General features: G+C 28.8%; 1 protein-coding gene across 1 annotated transcript in view; it reads left to right on the top strand.

The window, feature by feature from the left end:
• LOC107444471 (beta-alanine transporter-like) overlaps positions 1 to 27191 on the top strand; it is a 275373-nt gene that overhangs the window by 129877 nt on the left and 118305 nt on the right. Inside the window, exon 2 of the mRNA XM_071179361.1 lies at positions 24218 to 24321. Coding sequence (XP_071035462.1) covers positions 24218 to 24321 — 104 coding nt within the window. The remainder of the gene's footprint in view (positions 1 to 24217; positions 24322 to 27191) is intronic.

The following is a 27191-nucleotide window of genomic DNA, read 5'->3' as shown; positions in this document are numbered from 1 at the left end:
ATCATTTTGCAAATTCTGTATTCCTCATTATTAGTTTGTTGGTGTGATTCTGTACAACTCGGAAAATTTTTTTTATGAAAATAGAAAAAAGTTTGAAAATACGAAAATGGACAAGGCAAAAATTGCGCTTTTTCAATGTCCAATTCAAATTTAAAAGCTAAATGAGAAATACCGTACTTACTTTTCTTTGTTTTTTTGCTCAAAAAAAAAATACAATGCATAATCATTGAGAGGCAAAGTCTTGAACTATGAGATCGGGACGGCAGGATAAGTTACAGGAATAAACTTTTCAAGTATCTCATTGTAATCTGAACACAAAACACTCATATTCAGAACACAAGTGGGTTCTAAAAATCTATATTTGAGCAACGTCAATTTAATATCAATATTATAAATCTGGTAGGTTTCAAATCAACACGGAAATAGAACCCCACTTCTTCATAATTTAAAGAAAGCAAGTCAGAGTTTATAAAACTTGCGCCTTTTTTAAAAAAAAATAAAATCTCAACCCGTTTGGGTATTATGGTACTTGAGATTTTTCCTAAAATAAGACTTTCAGAGTTTACGTTACAGTTTCATTTTCTTATTAAAATAAAGCCCGTGCACACTTTGAAGGCAAACTTAATACAGAAGTACTATTTCTCTAAATAATGCATAATTTTTAAATATGAAACATAAAAAACTTTAAATAATGAAAAAACATAAAAAGATTTGTTAAATTATCTTTCTTAATTTATAATTCAAAATCAAACTCTTTCTCACATTTTATTATTCACTTTCCGTTTTATTCCAGTTTTGGATTCACGTATACAAGAATTAACATTTTCCCTTTACTGACTGTGAGAATCATATTATTCCCTCGAACTATTTAATGGGCCAATTGTAATTACTAAGGTTTTTCTTTTTCCGTGAGACGTAACATATTGTAGATACAAACTCTTGTTACAGCCCCTAAGAAAGAAAACTAAAGCACACAGATTTTGGGGTAGGATTTGAAGCAAATTTTCAAAAATGTCTTAAGTCTTATTAAAGATTGTTTTCGAATCATCTGCCTGGTATACTGCGTTCCATATAGAATATTCAACCATGGCTACTACCATATTTTAAATAATACATATATACAAATATATAATGAATAATGATGAATATAATGAATAATATATAATGAAAAGTAATTTTACTTACTAAATTTAAAAAAAAAAAACAGAACGTTTTTGAAATAAACTGTTTCATGTTCAAATCGAAAACATTTGTAGATACCTTATGCGAATCTGAATGCAATATTTAATCAGATTAATTCCATTCATTAAAATTTATTTACTTTGAATTTTATGCGAATAACAAGGGTTCATTTTGATTGTTTGTATATTGCGCTTGAGTTATTTTATTTCAAACGAAATATTTGAGGAAATTGTTTGAGCATAATTTTATTTAATTTAGCTTTATTACAAGCTATTTTAACTTTAAAACAAAATAATTTGGTTAGATTCTCGGGTAAACATTGGAACAGGCTTTAACATTCATTTTGCTAATGTATAATGAATAATAATTTATTGCTATTTATAAAAAAAAAATCAAGTTTAATGAAATATGAACTAGCTTTAATATAAAAATATAGTCTTGAAAAAGTCTTAACAATGTATTTATTAATTAATATTAAATCTTAGCAAATATTTAATAATTAAAAAAAAAGCTTATTCAAATCATGTAAAAAAATGGCTCAAATAAAAATTTGCACACATGGCGCATATTGTTTTTTAATGTTTATATCATAGAAAATATGCTATGTAATTAAGCCAGTTTTGAATATAAATTAGTTTTACAAATTAATATTAAGTGGCATCTGAGAGCATCAATAGAATTTTAGAAACAACCATTTTAGAACTTCTGCGAAAAATAATAGAATTCTATAGGTAATCAAATCAACATTTCAAAGTAAATATTTCATAGAATAAATTAATCGAATTTAATAATGAGTGAAAATAAGCTAAATGAACTAAGAACATTACAAAGCTATTCTAACTTTCTAAATGAATAACAAAAGAAATGATGTGTCAGTAACACCATCGTTGATATGACAGACAGTTTACCTTAACCGATCAATAATAGTCTCATAACTAAGAGCCTACAATTAGCTTCGTGATGTCATTTGTTTCTCTAAGCTCTTCATCGGCTTATTAAAAAAAAGTTTAAAGAAACTGCCACTGTTAGAATTTTCCCGGAAAAAATGGTTTAATAAACATTTATTTAATTGTCATTTTACTGTTATTCAAATAAAACCAGTCAAATCACCATTATTATAATAGTATCCAAACTATTAACTGTGAGAAAAACAGTTCATTATCAGCTTTCACCAAATACAGTTGTTTAACAATCAGAAATTCTTCCCAGCATTTAGATCCACCTAGCTCCTTGAAGCTGGTACACATTATAGCCAGAAAGGCTAATCTTTTAATCTCATGACAGTCAGGACGGGGATTTAAGTCAAAGCGTTAACACCAATATATTTTATCCACTCCTCCAACATCCCGCACTTCCCAATTTGCGACCCTGGATTATTAGAATACGTTACTCTCATTCAAGAATCGACGACAGCAACATAAAGGTGCTTAATAAAAGAAGTCTAGTATTTCTCATCTCTTAAGATAGGTAAAATATCCAGATAAACTAATTAAACCACATTCCAGGTTTTATTTGATCAACACAACTTAACCACAACCTAACTCCAATGCCCATTACCTATTGAAAAGCCTATCTTTAATCTGCAAATTAATTTCTTTATTACAGTTCTGAAACCATGCTAGTTGTAAAGGGTAAAAAAAAACGTGTAGTCTTGTGTTTAGTTTTTTTAACCATACTAGCTGTAAGCGGTTAGTTGGATGGACAGACTGCTGTCGGTTATTCAAAATACCTATTTAAGAAAATAAAGTTCATAATGAGTATTTAAGAAAATGAACAAAGCAAAAAATACGCATTTTCAATGTTCAATCCAAGTTTAACAACTAAGCGAGGAATTTTGCACTTACTTTTTTTTAACACTAATCATAATTATTGAGGGGGCAAAGACCTGGACTTCAGTATCGGAATGGCTGGGTACACTACAGATATAACCTTTCAGGCATTCTCTTCGCATTCTAAACACTTAGCTATTAGATGGTTTTCTACAAATCTGAACTCGTACACCGTTAATTTAATATCATAGTATAGTAATATATTTATAAGAGTCTTAAGAGGAAGCCATACCACAGGCTTACTTTTAAAAATAAAATTATCAATGTTGTATTTCGACTTATAGTTAACTATCATTTCGACTTATAGTTAACATATTTAATAGTAGTCATTCTTATGTTTCATGATTCTACTTTTTAACATAATATTTCAGAACAGGGGTTTCCAACCTACAATGAGGCCGGGGGCCACAATTAAAAAAACAAATGAAATGGCGGGCCTCAGCTTTATCAAAATTTTATGTAGGACTCTTTTATGTTTGAAGTAACTTAAAATATTACTGTTAGATTTTTACCAAAATGTACAAAACAAAAGTATTGAAATACAAATTAAAATGAGAAGTAGATTTTTAATTGTTATTAATAATATTTTTGAAAAGATTAAATAATAAAAATTCGGGCTACAATAATTTTAATGTACACCTATGTATTAAACAATTAATGTGCAACAGATATCTAATTGTTAAGAGATAAAGCTTTGAAAAGGTTGGTAATTAAAACTTTCATAGTAGCACACAAAATATTCAATGAGAAAATTGAGGTTTGTCTGCTGCAACCACCAGAGAATAGATATTTACATTTTAAATTTACAAATGTGTGTGTAAATATTTGTCAAAAATGAGTGGTTTCAAAAATTTAAATCAGAGAGTTTCTTCGATAAAATTTCTGATACACACATTCTAAATTATATTCACAACATACAAGAAAGTTAAATTAAAAAGAACAACATACACGATTATTTTTGTATTTAAATAAATATTATCTTTGATGTAAAACTTGAGAAATAAATGTCCTTGCACCGCTGGTATGTTAAATTTCACAGAAACGAAGAAATTAGTTTTTAATTAACGAGAAAAGTATTTTAAACCCATATAGATTTTTTACGAAAATTGTGCGCAAAAAAATAACTAATATATTTTAGTTCGCGGGCCACAAAAAAAGGCCCGGATGCGGCGCCCGGGCCACCAGTTGGAAACCCCTGTTTTAGAACATATTTTTCCAATTTTTAGAATATATTTAGTTCTGAACTTGTTATCTCGAAAACTCGCTATCTCGAAATTCTTTTTAGTGTTCCTACAACTTTGAGATATCGCATGTGGAACGCATTCTGGGATAATGCTAGAAATATTTGTATTAATATAATTATTAATATGCCAGCAGTAAAAATGAACCATTTTTATCTATTTAAGTGTGAAAAATTAGAGTACCTAGAGAAGATGACTTAGAGAACAATATCAATTACATAAATGGGAAGGAATTTATTTTGATTCCCAAAATCGGTCTTTTGGGAAATTTTCGTCTCACTAACTAATGTTTATACTTCAGACAAAAGAAATCCGCAGTTCACGGCGTGAAATCAATTTCTTTGAAATTCTTTTCTTCGAGGCAGAGATTTAGCTCACATATAATAAAAATTTAAACTAACAAGCCCCAAGAAAACTGTAATCGAGGAGCTCCAACTGAAATTAAACCACATCACGTAGAGGTTTTACGAGATGTTATTTCTATGAGTATATTTGTAACAGTGCTAAGGATTGGTCAAAGGAAAGTACTATTGAGTAAACAAAATATATTTTCGTTGTGTAATCTCTTATCTCTCTCATTGAAGAAATTTAGTAACCTAAAGGAAAAAAAAGTGAATTGTATTTGAAGAAAATGCGTATAGATAAAGAAACAAATCCTTGAAACTGTATCGTTAAAAAACAATGCCCTGAGATGGGGACAGATACGACTTCTATTCGAAAAAAATATGAATAGATAAACAAAGCCTTGAAACATCATGGTTAAAAACCATTCCCACACAACCTCCCGTTGAGAGCCAGGGGGTCGAGGAGGTTAAGTCTCAACGATTCCGTGACCTAAAGTCATAAAGGTGGTAATGTGGTCAGCATTGTGCACAGACCACATTTACTTCAAAACAAGGTAGTATTAACCAATATAAAGCTGTTCTTCAAGCCACCAACAGAGTTAGTTTCCTGTCCTTCATAACGACAGCTCAATACCATAACCACTGAGCCATCCTGACTCAAAACTCAAATGTATCAGCTGGGATTTAAACCCCCGAACTCTACCATAGAAGTGAGTGGATAACTTAACCGCCATGATTTCAGACAATAACATTAATCAGGCAAAAAAAGATTGTTTAACTAGTTAATCTGTTCTTAACGTACAAGTTTATTCTTATGACACATTTAAGAGATGACGTAATATTATCTAAAAAAAAGTAAAATCAAATCGTCCAAAATAAGGAGTTTAATAAGTTTAAATTTTAATAATGAAGAAAATCACGTTTAGAAACAAAAAAAAATATACTATATTCTAAAAAAAATTAACAAAATGCTGCTTAGTTGATAATTAGAAAGATCAATACTATAAAAACATACAATAACATACAACAAAAAACATTCAGAAATTTCTTTAAAAAAATTTTTTTTTCAGCAAAACATCAATATGTTTTACAGAACATGCATTAGCTGAAATTCAGGTTTAGTTAATTTGATACTTAAATTTGGTGTCTAAAAAGCTTTGAATTTCGTTGTTGCATATTATAACTTCATTTACTAACCCAAATGCATCCTGAAAGAAAACAGCACAATTCACAGGAAAAAAAAATATTCACAGGAAAAAAATCGATTTCAAAAGGTTAGTTTAATACGTAATTGTTGAAAAGAATACTCTTCAAAATTTGTAACTAAAAAGTTTTTAATTATAATATTAATTACTAAATTAAATTAAAGTTAATAAATTTAAGTTACTAAATAATTATTTTAATTAATTACTGAAAGAAAACTTTTTTTAAATATCATACTATATTTTATTGTTTCTAAAATAAAAATATTTGAAATACTATCAACCATTCATGGTTATCAGTTTTCTTTTATGATAAACTAAGTTCAGAAATATCCTAATATGTATAAAAAAATAAAAACGAAATATTGCCTTTAAAAAAGAACTACGTACCAATTAGATGGAAAAATTAATTTGAAATATAAATTCGAGTTTTTCTTAATTCCTAGCAATACGTAAAAAAGAAATGAATCATGCTCAATTAGTAGAGTTATGAAATGTCAATATTTTTACCAGATATTTTACTTAAAACATAATTGAAGTAACATTCCTGCAATTTTATGTTAAATTCAAGATATACATGGATTTTTAATGGAGGTACAAAAAAACGTTTGTAAAATCAGCTGATACATTTCTCTAGCATTAAAGATTTATTCATTGCTCAATCGGATTTGATGTAACATTTTAAATGGAAAAAAAATATTAATCAATATAATGTTACTTTAGTTTTAAATGAAAAAAAATTCACATTAATCTTTTTCAGTGAAAGTTATCAATACTGCTTTCATATAACTAAGATTTAAATTCAATTTCTGAATATAAAAATAATAATTTTGGATAATTAATTTCAACATTAACGTTAAAATATTTTTTTTGTAAAAATTTCAATCTTATATCTTTAATATGTTTTTCTAGAAAAAAACATGCACTTAATACTTTACATCTAGTTTTAAAGTAACCGAAATTTTTATTTACATTTTTTTTCACCTTCTGTTGGTTAAAAAATGTATAGTTTGCTATGGATATCAATTATGCTGCCAATTTTTAAAAACAAGATTTATGATTTTATAGAAAAAACATTCATGTTAGTAGATTACAGCTATACTGCGCCAAACACAAACGTTATTTTCTGCTCTTAATGATGTAATTAGAAGTAATAAACTCACTCAGTTCATCCATTTCAAAAGGTAGTTGTAAACTATTTTTTACAGAAATATCGAAAGGATATAAAAAAAATCGAAAAATATTGAAAGAAAATAATTGTTTTCCATATAATATCTCATGACATCCTCTCAACAGTTGTCATTTGGTACAAAGGTAATGTTTGCAAAGTTTCAGATCAATCAATAATTATTTAGACCTCACCCCAAGTCTTAAATTTAAAAAAAAAAAAAAAAAAAAAAAAAAAAAAAAAAAAAAAAAAAAAAANAAAAAAAAAAAAAAAAAAAACATTTTTTTTAAAGTCTTGGTTTTGATTAAAATCCGAATGAGTGACTGCAGAAACACAAATCTGAACTCATTTTATAGATGTTTTTAACTTTATCTTTTATAATTAAAACGCATTTGGAAAGCGAATACTAAAACAAGACAAAAAGATTCAAATGTCATTCAGATTCATTCGTCACGAAATAATCAGTCAAAAGCGTAAAAATGGAATTTTGATGTTTGATCAAGATTTTTGAGAGATATTAGTTTTGAAATATTAAAAAAAAATCGAAAATATAAGAAAGATATGATGTAATATCTCATTCAGTCATCTGTCTTGTTTCGACGAGCAGCAAATACCAGGGCTAAAATTGTTGACAAATTCCTAATAATAAATTCAAATAGTATATTGCTATAAAATCTCTAAATTCAGTAATTTTATAAGTTAACTGTATTATATTAAACCAGGGGTCGGTTTAGAAGAAATTTGAGTCCGCTAACGGACCCTTCACAAAATATCTTTTCATAAAAACGGACCCTTCACAAAATATTTTAACTTAAAAACGGACCCTTCACAAAATGATTTTTCTTTTAATCGGACCCTTCACAAATTTGTTTATCTTCATTATTATTTTGTTAATCGAATAAACCCTTTCCAGGGCAGAAAACAAGAAAGATGGATGTAAACGAATTAAGTTTTGTCTTCGGCAGACGATTCTTCCATTATTCGTCCGAAATTAATATTCTGCGTTCAGCAGTATAGGCTAAATACCAAATATTTGTATGATGCATCTCTAATTTAGAAGGAGCAATTGTTGTTTATTTTTTAAAATTTAATTTTTTTAATTACAGTTTTACAGTGTTGAGCATAATCTTGTATGCCTATACAATTTAAAAACTTCTTGAAAAATTTTTTTTTTGCAATAACGGACCCTATTTGCACAAATTCATAAGAGCGGACCCTGGTTGAAAGAATGTGAGTAATTTTTTCACAATTTCACGAAAAACGGACGATTCACAAAATGTCTTGACAGACCCCTGATTAAACACAATGACAAGAGTGCTTATACAACGCAGTTTTTGCACAAGAAACATACCAACTCTTTTAAGACTGATACATTCTTTGTTTCGACAAATAAGTATTTATTTTTAAATGAAATGCAAAATAAAGCACCATATTGAAAAGAAATTCGTTTTTTTAGCAAAAGTTTGGACTTTATTTTTATAACCGTCGATGAACAGCCGACTCAATTTTAAGGTTTACGACAAGCCTTGTAATTTTTAACCCAATCCAGAAGACAAAGGAACTCCTGGATCAAGTATTGGGAGAAGTGTACCTTCGTGGAGGACGTTTTGATGGAACTAACTTGAGTTATGCGGAGAGGAAGACCACGAGAACTTCCCACGGTTAGCCTGATGGCAAAGAGACTAACCCATGATCCGTCTACCACTGAGATTATTTCACGACAGCACTCTGGTCGGTGCAAACCGGATGCGGAGTCATATCAACCAGCCATCGCTGGGATTCGAACCTGGTTCACCTCATTTGATGGTGAACGCTCTTTCCCCTGAACCATCATGGCTCAAAAGTTTAGATTGCCAGATTTTGTATATGACCAATCAAATTACTAAAGGCTATCTAAAAAAGGAGTTTTGCATATTTTTTTAGAAAAAAAATCAAGCTCTTGGTGCAATTGGAAATAAAGGTATGCAAAAAAAGCTCACGGTTTAAGAAATTATAATTTTCTTTTTTAGAAACAGGGTGCGTTGCCAAATCCTTGAATCAAAAATAAGCACTTTTTAAAAACTTTTCAAGCACTTTACAAAAATTTTCAAGCACTCAAAAAATTCATATTCAATCAGTGATATCATTGAGAAACAAAAACTTTTTATAAACAGTTTTAGCGTTAACAAAAACCCAAAAAGAAACAGACGTAAATCAAACAATCATTACTTTCCCAAATCATCGAGTGAATTCAACTTGACCCTGAACTCAGAACAAAAGTACCCGCACCCCCTACGTCAAAAAAGTATTAGAAGTAAAATAAAATAAACAATAATAAAATTAAAATAAATTAAAAAGAGAAACATTTCATAAGGATCTGATATTCTGCATCCGAATTGGGGCACTCAGGTTTCAAGTGCGCGTGCATGCGCAAGTCATAACGTGGGTACGACATGAAGTCCGCGTGAATGATTACGTAGCAAACAACCCATTTTTCGTGAAATACATGGGATCCACCAGATAGCGACTGAAGGGAGAAAAAAAATTATTCGGGGGGGAAAAGCACTTTTTGAAAACGCCAGCTGAAAAATGCACCTTTAAAAGCTTTTAAAAATGAAATCCCCCAAAAAGCACCTTTAAGTACTTTTTACAAACGCTACGCACCCTGAAAAAAAGCCTACAAATCATAATGAAAATTGCATCAATCTTGGCAATTTTAACTAGTAGAATGATACATTCGAAGCATAATTAGTTCGAAACCTATCAAAATATAAATAAATGCATCCTCAAAGAAATATCTTAATAGTGCAGTACTGTTTATTAATAGTGTAAAAATGCAGAATAAATCAACCAGAAACAAAGGGAAACTTTCTTCTTTACCCCAATCTCAGTCGTGGTTAGGAGGAAGAGATGAGGGTACAAACCAGTTTCAAGAACATCAGCTATTGTGACCCACCCCCTCCCAAAAATGTCGTGTTTTCCTTTATACACGAGGACCGCACCTAACCTAGAAAGACTGGTTTACTTCATGTCTATAGAAACTAGACTTCTTCCCCTGCGTACATTCTTTGGTTAGGGATTTCCAGGAGACAAAAGTATCAAATATTGAAATTAATAAGATTAAGAATTGATACAATTTCAGAGATGCCTACCTTCTCCGTTTTGAAAAAAAAAGGAAATATTTTCTAGTAGTAACGAAACTGAAGTTATTTTTTTGTTTAGTATTTTTCCTTTTAAGTGATTTTTTACATCACTCCCTATGAACAATTCAAAGCATCAACAGAAATGCAAATTTATTGCAGTTATCTCGTGGTGACACTTAGGGCGTAATTGTTCTGCAAGACTAACTATTTAATTCGCTACATATTGTTTTTAAAACTTTTGCAGAAAGCGGAACCGTTGGCATCCCAAGTATAATTGAAATTTATGATCGGTATAAATTTAATTCTTCTAATAATTTTACACTTTTTGTTTGAAACTTCAGTATTTCTTATAGCTAGCATGCAAAATATAAATGTCTTAATTTGAATCAGAGTAATAAATGTATTGGGTAACACTAAGGGATTGCAGGTTGCCTCTATTCCCTCATAAATTACTAATTTTTTTACAGTCGTATATGAAATAATTACAGGTAAATTGCAAGGTTAATTTAATTTTAACTACATAGGAATCCTTTTTATGCCAAAACTTATAGATTTTACAGTTGGCTATTTTTATATAAAAAAGTTTTAATTGCAAACTTATTAGTTAATATAATTTTTTTTTATATATTAATCCGATAAANCATAGAATGCTTAACTGGGGCTGCTCAGTTAAGTGCTTCTCCCTCAAATAGAAATGGTTTTGTTTTTAATGGCTACCGGGGCCGGTACCCCCTGAAGACGTCGGCTTCGGTGGTCATATTTTTATTTTATTTCATTTGTTTTGTATAATATAACTGTCTTACTTTAAATCAGAGTAGGAAATGTATTGGACAACACTAAGGGATTGAAGGTTGCCGCCATTCCCTCATAAATTACTTATTTGTTTTACAGACCTATGTGAAATAATTACAGGTAAATTGCAAGGTTAATTTAATTTTAACTACATAAGAATCCTTTTTATGCCAAAACTTAGATTTTACAGTTGGCTATTTTTATATAAAAAAGTTTTAATTGCAAACTTATTAGTTAATATAATTTTTTTTTATATATTAATATGATAAAAGTAAATAATAGTGAATTTTAAAAAATTAGTTTAAATTTTTTTTCAAAGAAGAGCGTTGATGTTTCGTTCGAATTGCGAAGTAAGGAATGTTCTAAAAAAGTTGTAAAATTATGACTTAAGGCAATGTCTCCTAAAATCAACAAAAATAAAAATAAAAATTGAGATTGATGTTTATTTGGCCAAATAAAAATTAATGACATTGAAGTTGTTGGTATGCAACTATTTCATGGCAAATGCAAAACCCGAAATATATATCTTCCTGCAGGAGACTTGTGATATTTGCAAATTCTGGTGATATTTAGATTGTGGTGATATTTTAGATGTTTATAAAAAAAAACTAAACAAAACATCCCTCAAGCGTCATGCATCATGTTAAGTGGTTTCAAAGTTTCCAGATATAGGCCTGTAGAACCATTCATAACAATCTAAGTAAAAGTGTAGAAAAATGCTCTAAATGGTGCATTAGTTTCATATTAAGACCTTAAAGTAGCGATATCAAATTTTTTAAACCACTTGTGGTACTCAAATTCTCAATTAGTTGATTTTATTTTTTGTTAAGAAATCTTGAAAAATGAATGAAAATGTTTTCAAAAATATTGATTAGCAGATCATATGATTAACGGAAAAGTTTGGAAATATGAATAACTGTTTCTTTTTTAAAACCTTCGAATCTTTGATTCTATTATTAGTTTACGAAAAGTTAAAAAGCATTTAATTAGCTTTGGTTACTACGTCTGCTATTTTTATTATAGTTATTATTAGTTTGTTTATTAATTATCTGAAATAAAGTCATATTTAAAAATAATTATGTTATTTTATTTCATTTTATGCCGATATTGTTTTTAAAAAAGTATTCACGGCTACATTCTTTAAAAAATTTGCGATAGTTACCAATTGCACAAAATTTTTTGCACTTTAAAAAACAATATTTTTTTGGAGTAAGGTCGGGAAATATACCATTCATTCTTTAATCTGTTGTTTGTCTGTCAAAGTTATTCTAATTGTAAAAGTTTCAGCTGAAAACATTATCTACAATATAAGACTAGGTTTGTGTTTCGACAATTATCTGGTTAGATTTTATAGCGCAAAACTGACCGCTTTCTTTCTTTCTAAAAGAATCACGATTTTTTTCTAATTTTGGCAGTATCACGTGAACCGGGTTCGAATTCCAGTCGATACGAATTCCACTTACGGCTTGCACCGACCACAGTGGTGACGTGAAATATCCCCAGTGGTAGACGGATCATGGGTTAGAGTCCCCTCGCCGTGGGAGGCACACCGTGGGAGGTTCTCGTGGTCTTCCTCACCGTGTAACGCAAATGCGAGTTAGCTCCATCAAAAAGTCCTCCACGAAGGCAAATTTCTCCCAATACTCGATCCAGTAGTTCCCTTGTCTTCTGGATTGGGTTTAAACTTTCAAGGCTACGGAGTTAAACATTAGTAGTCGTAAACTCACAAAATTGGGTCTGCTGTTCAACGACGGTTATAAAAAATACTATTCGTCTCTTTAAAGCACTTTATTCGTTAAAAATATCGATGAATCCTTGCGTTAAACAAATTAATAACGTAAGGAAACTGACAATAATTTATGAACACACCAAAAAATAAAAGTTTTCCAATGTCCACGTGAGTATCGCGAAAACCGTGAATATAGTCAATATCGTCTGAATTGACGATATTGACGTCAATTCGGGAGTATTAGGGCATATTTCTTGGCACACTTTTTGGGTCACCATATTAGGTGGGCCAATGCTGGGCCCACAGTAAGGATATATAGTACAGTGAATGAAAGAACATCCATGCCTTATCCGAGATTCGAACCCAGAACCTTTCTGATACAAGGCCCATTCCCTGACCCCTATATAGTACGGTCGGCTAGCCTTCAAATATAAAATATTTAAAAAAATCTATTTTGAAATTTCGCTGTTGTGTTTCAAAAATAAATTTACTTTCTTAAAGGAACTATAACAATTTTAGTCTGCATCATTGTTATTTATTAAAACGTATAGTAATAAATAAACATGATTTAAAAAAAATCAAAATAGGTAGAACTCTTAAATTCTGAATAAGACATAACTTCAACAAAAACTTCACAAAAACAAAATTTTTAAAAAAGGAACCTATGAATAGCAAACATAAAGATACGCAATTTCGATAGCAATCTCAGTGTTTAATTAAAAATATCCCTTTATAAAATATATACCAGAAAAGAAAATATTTTCTTTGAGTTATAGTGAAACATCTTTATACTTGGTTAATCAATATTAACATCAAGAAGCTCTAATTAAAAATATTTCAATAAGTTTTATATATTTTCGTAAAAGAACAAATATCTGATCCGAAAATCAGAAGATAAGACTCCAGAAAGTTGCTCTCTAGGAACAAAAGTTATTGTTCTCTTTTCTTGAAAATCTATTATTGTTACTGCGACATCATAAATACCAAGATGAAAGTTACTCTCAGGAAGATATTGTGGTTTATAGAAATGCCAGTAATATTTTTTTTTATTTCTTTGAAAGAAAGAATTCCTTTTTATATAAAAGATTGCAATTGTAGTTACACCCAGTAATATTGCTTTATATTAATTTGGAATCCCAAAATTAGTTTTGAATTAATCAAAATGAATTATATGAATAATTTTTAAAAGCTATTTTGCTATTTTTTAGAAAAAATTATTTTGCTATTTTTCTAGAAAAGCTATTTTGCTATATTTTTCTAACATGTATACGTCGGTGAGTTTACTCTAAACACAGCTTAAGATGCGTGTTAAAAAAAATTCAATATGAGTGTTTAAAAAATGGACACAGATCAAAATACGTTTCAGAGAACACGGAATGGACACAGAATTTTGTGCATATGTTTCTTTATTTAAGCACTAACCATGATCCTGGAGTTGTGGTAGTGGAGTATATGACAGTTGAAACTTTTTGGCAGATTTCTTCGTTTTCAGAATTCAAAACAATAAAGCGAGTTTAAAAAATTTAAGTTTTTAACACTCGCATTTGCTACCACAATTCTAAATGGGACCTTTTGTAATACAACCGTCGACTTTTAAAGTCTTTTTTAAAAAAGACTATTACAAACTGCACTAATTGATTAGGTGAATTGACGATAATACTATAAGAATTTATTTGAACATATTAATTTATTCAATAAAGAAAGGAAAATACTTATAAATGAAGTCCGAAAATGAAATCAATTAAGTCGATTTTCATAAATAGTAATTCATAAACACGCATTTCATGTTGTGTCCATTTTCGTATCCACGCCTTTTGGGCTGGGTCTATTTTCGTATACACGCATTTCATGTTGTGTCATTTCATTTTCGCATACACGCCTTTCGAGCTGTGCATATTTTCATAAACAATCATTTCAAGATGTGTCCATAATAAAATTTTGCTTTTTTTTAAGCATTTATGCGTCAGTATCAAAAGTTTATATTAGTAAATAGAAGAGTTTAGTTCTCTCTAAACTAAACTTTGTCATTATATTGAAATTAAAAAGCAAGAAAGCTTAATACCTAATATTTTTCGGATTATAAAATTACAGCATATTTTTTTGAGTAGTTACTGAAAAATTCTCAACTACTGAATATATTGAAAATTGAAGGATTCATCCCACTTATTAAATTAGAATAATGATCTTAAGATCTAATTTTTATAGATTTTGAAAGCTTGCATGTGCATTTAGTTTAACTTAGTATAACTTATTAAAAAGTTAACACCACAACTGAAGAGTTGTCACTCTCCTTATATAAGAAACGCAAAATTAAAGCTAAACACAATATTATGTTTCTAAATTTGGAAAACTTATCTAGTTTTGTCTAGTTAGTATAATTGCGAAACCTCAACTTGAATTTAAAGAGTTTGAAACTCTCGTTAAATAAGATGACGAACCACAATAGTGATGGACAGATAGATAGCGAATATGTTAGGACTAACAGTCTCAGATTTTAAATATTTAACTTAAGTGCCAAAAAATGAAGCATTTTCACTCCTTTTAAAATTGAAAGAAGAAAACATATTTGGTCTAACAGTCTCCGTTTATAAAAAACTTGAAAACTTATTTAGTTTTGTCCAATCGGTCTTTTGAGTAGTTTTCTACCGATATACTACTAAAATTTGAAGAGTTCATTAAATAATAAGTCGAAAAGCTAAAGTCTAATATCCTTTAATTTTTTAAAAAAAATAGTTTTGTCCTGTTAGTATATCTATAGAAAAGTTGCTGAACCTTTAAAACTTTTCACCTTCTTTATAGTTGGAAGATCACCTACTTCAAAATCTAATAGTCTTAGTTTTTTTAAAAATTTAAAAAATTCAGATATTTTTATCATGTAACTACAGGAAAAAATTTCAAAAAATATTCACAAATAAAAAGTACAAGATAACATTTTAACATCTGTAAAATATCAGTTCTTTTAAATATAAACGAAATTTCAGAGGATAAATGACTATTATTTTTTCTTAGCTATAAATAAACATCTCTTCAGTGTCTGCAACTCTTCAAACAAAATTGCCCCAATAAATTTAAATAATATTTTCATCCGTCCGGGCAACTACATTTCCTTAAAATAAAAAATAATTTTTTTCTTCTTCTTTCTATTTTAATACATAGCATTTATCAACGATCGGATGCATCACAACTTTGGAATCACATATATCCAACACTTACTTATGCTCTAGAAAACACACATACTTTGTTATCTTTCCAGAACTATGTTCAACCCTATTATTTATTGGTTGAAAACATTTTGGAAAGCATTTGGGAAGATAATCGAATTTTAGAAGACACGATGCATTTATTATATACATTTGGAGACAAATGCAATGAATAGTGTTCAACAGTTAGAAGAAACATTTGGTTTTTGAAGGAGAAGAGAGACTGTCTTAAAAAAACATTTCGAAATAAACAAAGATAAAAACTAGTAGTCGGGTACACAGTTTTTTTTATTTGATTTAAAGCATGTTACTTCGATAGTAATTATGGAATCTTAAATGTATTTGTGCATAGTTCTCTGTCAACTTTTTTCACGCATCATGTGGTATCGCGTTTGCAGAGTCATCAGAAAGCAACAAATAAACAATTTTCTATGATAGCTAGATATTCCAAATATATTATATGCTGCCGGACAACAGCGGATATTTTAGTGCCTCCAAAGCATATGTGTTATTTTAGCATATTAAAAATAATCTAGCGGCTCGACAGCCCATGGACGATCAAGACGTTCTGTTTCCATCACACACTTATACAAGTATGTTATACTTATATATTATACAAGTATATTATACTCATGTTNCTCACATCCTTCTCACCCTTTCTCAAAAACAGGGTGAGATTTCAAAAAGTTAAGTGAGATTTCTAAGAACTAAAAAAACACAAAAACTCTTGAAAATAAAATCATTTCTTTAATTATAATACATTTTTAACGTCTTCTAATTTTTAAAGCATTGAATATTTTTGTCATCATGTCATTTTGCATCATAGAAGATTTTGCCTTTACAAGGTATTCGTTCATCTTACATTAGTGCATAAAAAATTTGAACGTCTTGCATGAAGAAACCTTACCTACGGTAAACAGGTGGTTGCAGAGAAATGTGTTCTGAAAGGGGTTCCGTGGTTCGGAGGGGTTGTGTTCTGTTGTTCGAAAAGGTTCTGAACAATACTCGCAAATAGGGAATCTATATAATGGGGCAAATGTTGAAAATAATGAAAGATCCAGGAAGAATAGTGAAACGGATTTTATTCTAAACGGCGTAATTCGAAATTTTTTCCAAAATGCGAGAAACTCGCGAATTTTGAAATTTATTTATAGAATGAGCGACTTTCTCGCGGTTATATTTTTTTAATGCGAGAAAATAGAAAAATATGCGAGATTTTCGCGTTCTCGCGCTGTAGTGAAAACACTGTAAATCAAGTTCAATGACAATTTTATAATGATAACAGCTTATAATAAAAAATAGTAACTCACAGGTTTGAAATTCATAATTGTGCAATTCAAATTGTGAAACTCATAATTCTCATTTTAACAAAGTTGTGAATATTTGGTAGTAATTGCTTTAAAAGCATACTTATTGTTTTTGCATGTCATTTACTTTACGTCAAATTTTTTAACTTAAATAATGCTTTTGCGATTTAAAAATTAAATTTTTAAACGGAAATAGTTTTAAAGCTTTAGATGATACATTTAACTTCAAAAGATTTATCGCTAGATCACAGTTCAACTGAGTTTAACAAGGAAGAAAGCAAACCAGATTATTTCCGGGGTATTGGGAGCATCAGCGAACAGTGGGCAGAACCCACTAGTTCTATTTTATTTTACCGCTTAACTCATCATTACTGATTATTCTATATCTGTCAGATATACAAGTTTTCTTCTCACTTATTTTTTAAGTTCAAACACCTAATTTGATTAAGCATAATAAAGCATCCTAATTTCATAATTTATTCGGGTGTTCCTTAAACAACGCCCTTAACATGTTTCTTACTTATCAAATATTAAATCAGAAGAAAGTCAAGAGTATCAAGAATACTATGAAAACCTAACGAACACTATCAAAGAAGGCTATAATAATAAGGTCATTTTAATTCGATTACTTTGAAAGATCTTATATTTATACCCTTTTCACCTCCTCTAAATTTCTTCTGACAATTAAACATGTTTTAATGTTCTTTAACTTCAGTTTTCTGGTTAATGATGCTCTGCTAATGCAACCTTGACTGAATTTGTCATATCAGAGCAGCTTTAAAATTAAGATTAAGGGAAGATATGCCCGTCATCAACAATTCCGAAAATCATTGATATCCGCTCATAGAATTGAAATATTGAGCATAAAATTTACTTAGATAACACAAAAATTTGTCTCACCCCTTGTCACATCAGCTCATCATGATGATCAGGAATCTTTTTCATTTATGAATGCCTAGTTAAAGAAGTCAATTAAACACAACCTCTCAATTCCGCTTGAAAATGTATCGTCAATTGATTTGCATTTTTCGCCGTGTATGCATTAAACCATAATATTAAGCATAACTAATACAAGAGTATAAGATGTCAACTATAAAATTTACTTGAACGAAAAAACGTGTTTTTAATTTTCAATTTCATAATTAATATTTAATTCAATCAATATGCTTTTAATTTAATTAAACTTGAATTGAATTTCAATTGAAATATTTACATCTCAACTTTGTTTCTTCCAAACAAGATAAACTGTTGCAAAACTAAAAATGAACATTTTTTTTCTACTTTAAATGTGTGAATTATATTTCTTTCAAAAACAGAAATAGATCATAATTATAGAGAAATAGACCATAATTAAAACAGAAACGTGGAGGTCAATGACTAATTCGTCTTTTTTTTTTCTTTCTGTATCAAAACGGAGATATTCTTCTTCTTTACACAAAGTAATTCTTCAAAACTTCGCTCCACATTCGTCATTATTGAAACCTTATCCTACGTCTAGAGAGAAAAAAAATCTTTAAAAAAAAATTTAAAATCACATTTCGTAGCTGCCACACAACTAAATGATATATTTCTCATTCTCCAGTTTCTCCCATTTCAAGCAGTTTTAGAATCCTGCCAAATGGCCCGATAAGTCGGAGACCATAAGACATTCCTCCTTCCTTATTTGGAAAGATATCATGCCCCACTAATCCTCAAGCAAGCAACGGTTCCCTTCCTTTTATCCTGATCCCCACACCCAGCTCTGTCCCTCTAGATTGCTTTGGCGATTTATATGCCGCGATATCTACTCCTCCGATAAGATTTCTGCACCAAACATCTATTGTTGTCACTGATTGCGAATTTTGTAATAAACAATATTTTAGATGTATCGCTTATATATATATCCTTGTGCAAATTAATTGAAACAAACTCAATAAATTCAGAAAACTAAGAGAAAATGCTATTTTATTTAAATTTATACAGACTCAAAAATTTTTAGTACATAATATGATCTCCACGACACTTTATTAACATTTGGACACGATTCGGCATGGATTCCACTAATTTTTTACAGTCATTTATAATATTTGTGTCCTTGTACCACACATGAATTAACGCCGTGATTAGCTTCTCCATAGTTATACAGTCCATATTTAATAGGCGATTCTTGCATATGGCCCAGAGATTCTCAATTGGGTTGATATCCGGAGAGTTCCCTGGCCATTCCAATGTCTCAATTTGATTCTCAGACATGAATTTCTTGACAATTTTGGACGTATGGCAAGGAGCTAAATCCTGTTGAAAAATCCCTGTTCCATCAGGGTATCGTTTCTTCAACTCTGGAACAACTTTTTTACCCAGAATAGTAATGTACTGCTCAGAACGCATCATACCGTCAATAGGCTGCAAAGGTCCAACCCCATTGTAACCGAAACAACCCCAAAACATCTTCTTTAAAAAACACGAAAAAAAANCATCTATGTGTAAATATTCCGTGAAAAAATACTGTGTGTGTAACATAAAAAGCTACAATTAATCTTTTTATGTTATTCCTTTTCTATAAATCCTTTTCTTAATGTATTACTCAAAACTAAACGCTTTCTCACACTTTTAAACTCACATCCTGTCTATTAATCTATTTTTGGCCCAAGTATGTATTAATTAAAAGTAAAGACATTTTTCCCGTTGCTCTTTGTGGGAATCACGCGACCTATTTAATAAACCAATTGTATTTATTAATGTTTCCCTTTTACCCTGAGATATAATAAAATAGAGGGAGATTCATTTGCCACTTTCCTTAGGATAAAAACTAAAGCACACAGATTTTGGTGTGCGATTTGAGCTCCGCTAAAGATAGAAAATGTTCTGAATATACAATGTGAAGCTCAATAAAAATATTTTTGCCTTCCAACTGCTGTTTGTGTGGCTCTGCACAAGACCATGACTGCTATCCTTTTTTTAACTTAAGTCAGTTACGAGTATTTAGATTTGAAATAAGGAAGTATAAACGAATAGAAATATTAATAATGAATTATTAAAGAAATAAAATGAACCATATCTATAAATGTGGATTTTTAATTTACAAGCATAAAACGCAAATTAAATTTATCAATAAATAAATTTAAAAGAAAAAAAAACTATTAAATTGTAATAGCTGAAAAGGGTTTTATATATCTTTTTTTTTATTCATTTCAATTAGCCACAAATGGTCAAATTAAGTAATTACCTTAGCGAATTAACTTCTGATGTAATGATTGCATTTTCACATACAATCTGCAATCTTGATTAGATCTACAGTCATCTATAAGTAAGCTAATGGGATAGCTGCAAGTAACAATATGTGGTTATCTCAATCCTGATTGGTTGTTAAAACATGGCATTTGTTTGCGTTAGTAACTGTTTGTTCTATGACTACATGATAAACTGACTTCATATTTTTGAGATCATATTTCTCCTCTTCTGTCCTTTCCTTTTAATTCTCTCAAAAGTTCTATTCAATTCACTATTTAATAAAACTTAAGTAATAAAAGTTTTAAGTTCAATTGCCTATTAAAACCGTGAATATTTATTAACATTTCATTCATAAGCAGTTCATCTACTCTTATTACATGGAGAATCTTTTTATTTAAATTATTTAAAAATGATATTTTTAAAGTGCAAAATGGTAAAAATGAAAAAAAGTAAAAATTATATTTTTAAAGTGTTTGAATTGTTTATTTAAAAAAAAGCAGTTACTTGTTTTAAGTAATATAAATCATTGCAAAATTCGATAAAATTACGTAATAAAAATATTTAGTAATTTTAAAATTTGATTAAAACACAGTTTTGAGCAAGTTCTAACACACATTAGCAGGATGAAAGTAGTTTAACATATGTTTCATTGACCCATGTTCTGCGCTTGAATACTGTTTAAACATAAGCGACACATTTCAATTTCACAAAAAAAGTGTTTTTAAGTCTAATTTCTATTTAAAATAATGTACATATATAGGAAGATTTTATTTTTAAAAAAAAAAAACATCTGGAACAAAAGATATAAAAATAGAAAAAAAATATTTACATATAATACGCTTTAATAACGTAGCATTTTTAAGTTAAAAAGAGAATGTCTTGAAAATTGTCTGAAAGAATTAGCATAAAATATGTTTCTTCTTCCAATCTCCGAAGTTAATAAAAATATAAAACTGTCGAAATCAGAATGTTACTTAAAAAATTGCTTATTTGAAAATTTTCAATAATTTAAGTCAGTCTGTCAAACATTCTGAGATGTGTCCTTAAAGTGATAAAATTTTACAGACGGAAATCGTTTGCGTTTAGATAGATGATTATTGGAAACTGGCAACTTTAAAATATGATTCTAAACTCCGTTATTATTGGCATAAAAATGTCACTTTTAATAACGCTATTTTGGATGTTTCAACTCGCATACTAGGAGGATTCTTACAGTACAGTTCATATTGGAGATTTGGCATTCATTTGAAATTTTAGATTTAAATTGGACTTTTATGGGGAAAAAGCAGACTCGAGCAGAAATGTTATTGCTTAAAAAATTCTTCTTGTGACTATAAACTCAATAAATCAAAGAATTATTTTGCATTTTTTTTTGAAGTTTCTGAATAAATACTCAGCTTTAAAAGGAAAAAACAGAAAAAAATTTCAAAGATATTCAAGAAAAGAGGACATTAAAGGAAAATTCTAAAAAGCTAAACTAATCTTTGAAGTATTGTTTGTCGTTAATATTTCAAAATTTTTGAATGTCAGTAAAATAGATAATATTAGTATTTCTTAAAACATCGTTTCGATAGGTACGAATATACATCAATTTTATGATTTTCTTTCTTTTTTTTTTGTATTTTCAAACACAACATTTGTAAAAAAAATACACAGAAAAAGTGGGGGAACAAGTCACCTAACATAAGATTAAAAAAGGTTGAATCAAGTTTAAGGTATGTTTTTATTTTTTCCGTACATCATTTTCTTGCAATGAAGTAAAAGAAAATGAAGATTTTGATTAAGTTTAAAATTTAGTGAAATTATCTAGAAACGGAATGAAGTAAATAACAAGTACAAAAAGGGGAAATCAAGTTGCAATGCTTTTAAAAAGAAATTTTTGTCTTCATTAATACTATCCAGGGCCCGCCCGCGCTAGGGATTTAAAATTATTAACCAGTAAATTAGCCAAATATCAAAAGTAATCATCAATTTTCGAAAGTCTTTGCCAATTGCAAATCTTAACGATTTTTTTATGATTAATTTTTTTCCTTAGGAAACTATTTTACTGTAGTTTGCTTCAGGCTTATATTATTCTGATCGAATATTAATAGGTTATGTGGCGCATCTACCGAAAATTACTGTAATCGAATAAAAAAAATACTGATTTGTTTACAAAAATTCATTTTGACGTCATTCTGAGGTTTCAGTTAAATATATAATTTTTTTTTCAGCAGGAAAATTCATTCGCCAATACTTTCACCGAAACGCAATTTTATTCACCAAATTTACGATTTTATCGCATTTGGAACTTAGATAAAATTGAAAATTAAGATTACATGAATAATTTTTAAATCCCTTATGAAACAATTTATGTACAGGAAATATAATCAACGAGAATTATTTTAACTTCCGAAAACACCGCTGTTGTAGAGCTTGGAATATAATCTTTAGATTGTTTACATTTACACACCTGCCAACTTCTACGGTCGTTGAAAAAGATTTTACAAAGTGGTAGTAAAACAATTAAGTTTGGAAGAAATTTCTAAAAGCATAACTATTGAGAGATCTATAAACATAATTAGCCAACCAATAAATCTTATCTACATATTTTTTTAAAGTTATTTATTCGTCGTGGTAATTTATAAATTTTTGTTGATGCTTTAAATTTCAAAATTTAATACACCAAAACGCTTATGTTGCTACCACTAATTTATAATTTTTAATAAAAATTATTTCTCAACGGCAGTCTAAGTTGGCAGCTATTCATTTGAATACAAGTTAACGTGAGTTAGTGAAAGCCCTCGACGCTGCCAACCAAAATATAAGATTGTCGTTAAAATATACATATATTTTTTTTGCTATGTACTTAGAATAATTACATTTTAATTATTAAATCTCTGAACTAAGAGATTCCACTTCCGCTCTGGTAAGCCTATATTTCGAATTCGTCAATATATTCTCTTTATGCTGCGCGTCTGTTTGATTTACAGAATAATTTTATTTTTGGAATTAGTGAAAATGTTACGGTGAATGATCGAAATTGGTGATTGTTGACTTCCACCAGTGAATGTTGTAACTCACATAGTCGATTTGGTAAGTGTCCGAAATATATACTAGGTCTAGTTACGTGCCACTGCTCTGTACACATTTGCCCGATATACCCTACACTGATGTTTTTTAAGATTCAGTGCCTTTGCCCGGTATGCCCTACATCAATGTTTTTTTAAGGCCAAGTGCCACTTCCCAGTATGCAATTAACAGGTACTCCGAACACTGATGTTTCTCCCAATCAATCCTCAGCAGATATTAAAATATCGAATAATTATAATGATATCAACGAATAAATTAATATCAAACCGGATGTGGCAAATATTTCTGACATTCACCAAAGCGACTATGTGAGACACTCACCAGTAAAAGTAGACATTCTTTTGATATCGCGGTCATGCACAGTAACAAATACATATACATTCCAAATTAATAATTCTTTCTTTATAGTGTAGGTACCTTAATAATTATTTTATTGACTCTTATATGTATGATAAGTAATCTTATGTTATGTATCTCATGTAATCTTACCTCATGCATCTTATCTTTAAGATGGTAATTATAAATGTTAGTGCTACTGAATTCAAAAAACTTGCTTAACATCAAGTAATGTACAAGAGCATTCTTGGTGTAGTAGAACACTTATAAGAGCACCACTTTGGTATCGAAATTAGTTGCCACCATTTTTGTTCTAAAGATACATAAAAACAATTTTACAGTGTAAAAAAAATTTTCTGCGCAAATATTTTTTACTGGAAGTGTTTAGAAATACTGCATAATTCAAATATACTTTCTTATCGCTTAATTTTTTGTTGATACTAATTCCGTGAAAATCATTTTTTTTTTTTTATTTTATTCTAGTGGGATCTTGTATGTTCCAGACGATGGTTTCCTGTTATACTTCTGACAGCATTTAATGCTTCAAATTTTATTGGACAGTGTGTTTGCCTGCTTATTGCAAAGAAGTAAGTTAAATTTTGATAGTTGTAACTATTCTGTAGCTTATTCATAAATTATAATAAATTAGTAAAAACACTATATTCAATGTTGAATAAGCTATATATTTACAAAATAGTATATTTTATTTAATGTATTTGAACCCACGTTCTTTACTTCCTTAAAATTTCGATGTTTCTTTAACAATGAAATAACAAATATTTTCTGCTTTTTTATGTTAGACTTGAATTAACGGTTTAAATTAAAGCAGTATTTTTAAGCAAACCATGTGATAGCAAACATTTTATTATTTGTAGGAAATTATTAAGATTTCGTTTGGAAACAAAGAAGTTGTTTTAATTTAATTATTTCAAAACCTTACTCATGATTGCATAAAGTATGACTTCCTATGAAGATCAAAAAGACGGTTGTTCCTAGATATGAATAAAGATTGAATATGGTTCTCCATAGATAGAAATTAAATGAATAAAAAATACTTTTTAAATTAGTACTCTAAAAGCGTCTCAATTCTTACATAATGTGACCGGAAAACTTAATTATATGAAGAAGTAATTTTTTTTTTAAAATCAGTAATATATTTTACATCTGTTCTGCATTTAATGAACATAATAAAACAGAAAAGCTTAATTAAAACATGCTTTTTGTGGAAAAATTGAAAATCCTGTATGCTTATTTACACTGCACATTCAATTTGCTTAGCTTATTAATATCAATTTAAGCCTTAGTTTATTATATATATTTTCAGTTTATTAATATAAGCTTATTTATATAAACGTATAACAGATCTTCCTTAGTTCCTATTTTTGAGAATTCAAATATTTATTTTTTGCCCTACATGTACACATTTCGTCAAAATAACATTCCATTAAAGTATCCATTAAAGTAACATTTCATTAAAGTATCATTTAAAGTAACATTCCACTAAAGAAGCAATTAAAGTAACATTCCATTAAAGAAGCATTCCATGAAAGAAGTATTCAATTAAAGAAGTATTCCATTAAAGTATCCATTAAAGTATCCATCAAAGTAACATTCCATTAAAGAAGCATTCCATTAAAGAAGTATTCAATTAAAGTATCCATCAAAGTAATATTCAATTAAATTAACATTTCATTAAAGCAACATTCCATTAATATATTCAGTCACATTAGACTCCTGCTTAATTCCACTAATCAGTACGATGTATATTTTAGCATTTTACGTTCAGACGCCTATTATTACTGTTGATTGTTTAGAAATTTAACTATTTAGCTATTTCTTAATTTTCAAAATATTATAGTGATTCCTCAAGTTTTATCAATACTTTAACAAAAAGTTTATAGTTGAAAATATTTTCACAAATTTTGCATGCCCACTTACTTCATTGGAATTAAATTTCTTTTAATTCAATATAGTCAACATCTTGTGACTAAAAAAAAAGTCAGGACTTCGTGCGGAGATCAAAAAGACCACGGTTCTAAATTATGAATAAAGGGATAATATCGCTTTGGAAAATAAAGTGAAAAAGAAATCTTTTCAAATTCATACTTAAAATTATCTCAGTACTTGAAAACTTGAAAGGAAATTTAATTATATCAGAAATAGCATTTTTTTAAAACAAAACCAGTAATATTTTTTTACATTTGTGCTGCATTATATGGGATGGAGACTTCTTTATGCATTTCGCTAAAGCATTTGATTTGTTATACATATTAATCAATGAAATGTAAAATTGTTTTGTAATTCATTTTTTGGAATTCAATTGACATTTATATTCTGTATTACTTGTCCACATTACATTAAAGTATTTTCTGCCACATTACACTAGAATCCACTTAATTTCAACATATTTAACTTACAAATCTCCGCTTTTGATACCTATTGTTATTTAAATATAATAAACTTCTAGTATTAACCGTAATTTTTAAAATATCAACATATAGTCGTTCTTTAAATTAAAGAGCAATAATTTAACTCGAATCCTGAAATAAAGAATATTATCAAATTGCTAAACATACTCACTTCATAAAATTAAGAAATTTTTTTTAATTTTATCCCGTCATAATCCTGTTCTTTATTACGTACAAAATGCGGATCGATATCAACGTAAAGGCTAAAGAAAGAATATAGCTCTTGAAAATACGTCGTAGGGAATTAAAAAAGTCTTTTCAAATTAATACTTAAAATTATATCAGTTCTTGAAAACGTGACCAGAAATTTAATTACATCAGAAAAAATCAGCTATACTTTTTACATCTGTGTTGCATTTGCTTTATTTTTTAACGATAAAAAAAATCATTAAAAACTATTGTTTTTATGAGAAAAAGAAAACTTAACAAAACCATTCTTTTTGTAAAAGAATAAGATTCCTTTATGCATTTCTTTAATTAAAACTTGACTTATTATTTACACAGCGTAATTCTATCAATTTGTTTCAAATATTAAGATAAACTAATCAATGAAAGGGAAAATTGTTCCGTTGCACTAATTTAATGAAACAAATCGGTCTTCTTACAATTAAAACTGATTTAACAAGCACTCACCCAGTACAAATCATGCCTAGATTAAAATGATAAGATTAGGAAATAGAATGATTCCCAGTTTGTTTTTTTGGAAAAACTTATTTCATTAAATGTAAAGTCACGTAGTTATCTTTGATTAATTAGAAACTTCAATAGTTTTTTTTTCCTTCTGAGATTTATTTTTCGGAAAGTGATTCTTTTTTAATATTGTAGAATTAGATTTCGAAATGCTTTTTATGAGTGGTACAAAACAATTTTGTTTTTTGTAACACACCTAAATAATTCTTTTATTTAATAAAACTTTATTCTTTTTAGTCATATCCTCTAGCTGTAACCAATGCATTTTTTAAGGACACGCATTGTTTTTTTTATATATA

This window comes from Parasteatoda tepidariorum, chromosome 4, assembly GCF_043381705.1.
Source record: "Parasteatoda tepidariorum isolate YZ-2023 chromosome 4, CAS_Ptep_4.0, whole genome shotgun sequence".
NCBI lineage: Eukaryota > Metazoa > Arthropoda > Arachnida > Araneae > Theridiidae > Parasteatoda > Parasteatoda tepidariorum.
The sequence above is the reverse complement of the archived record's forward strand: the minus strand, read 5'-3'. Positions and strand labels throughout refer to the sequence as shown.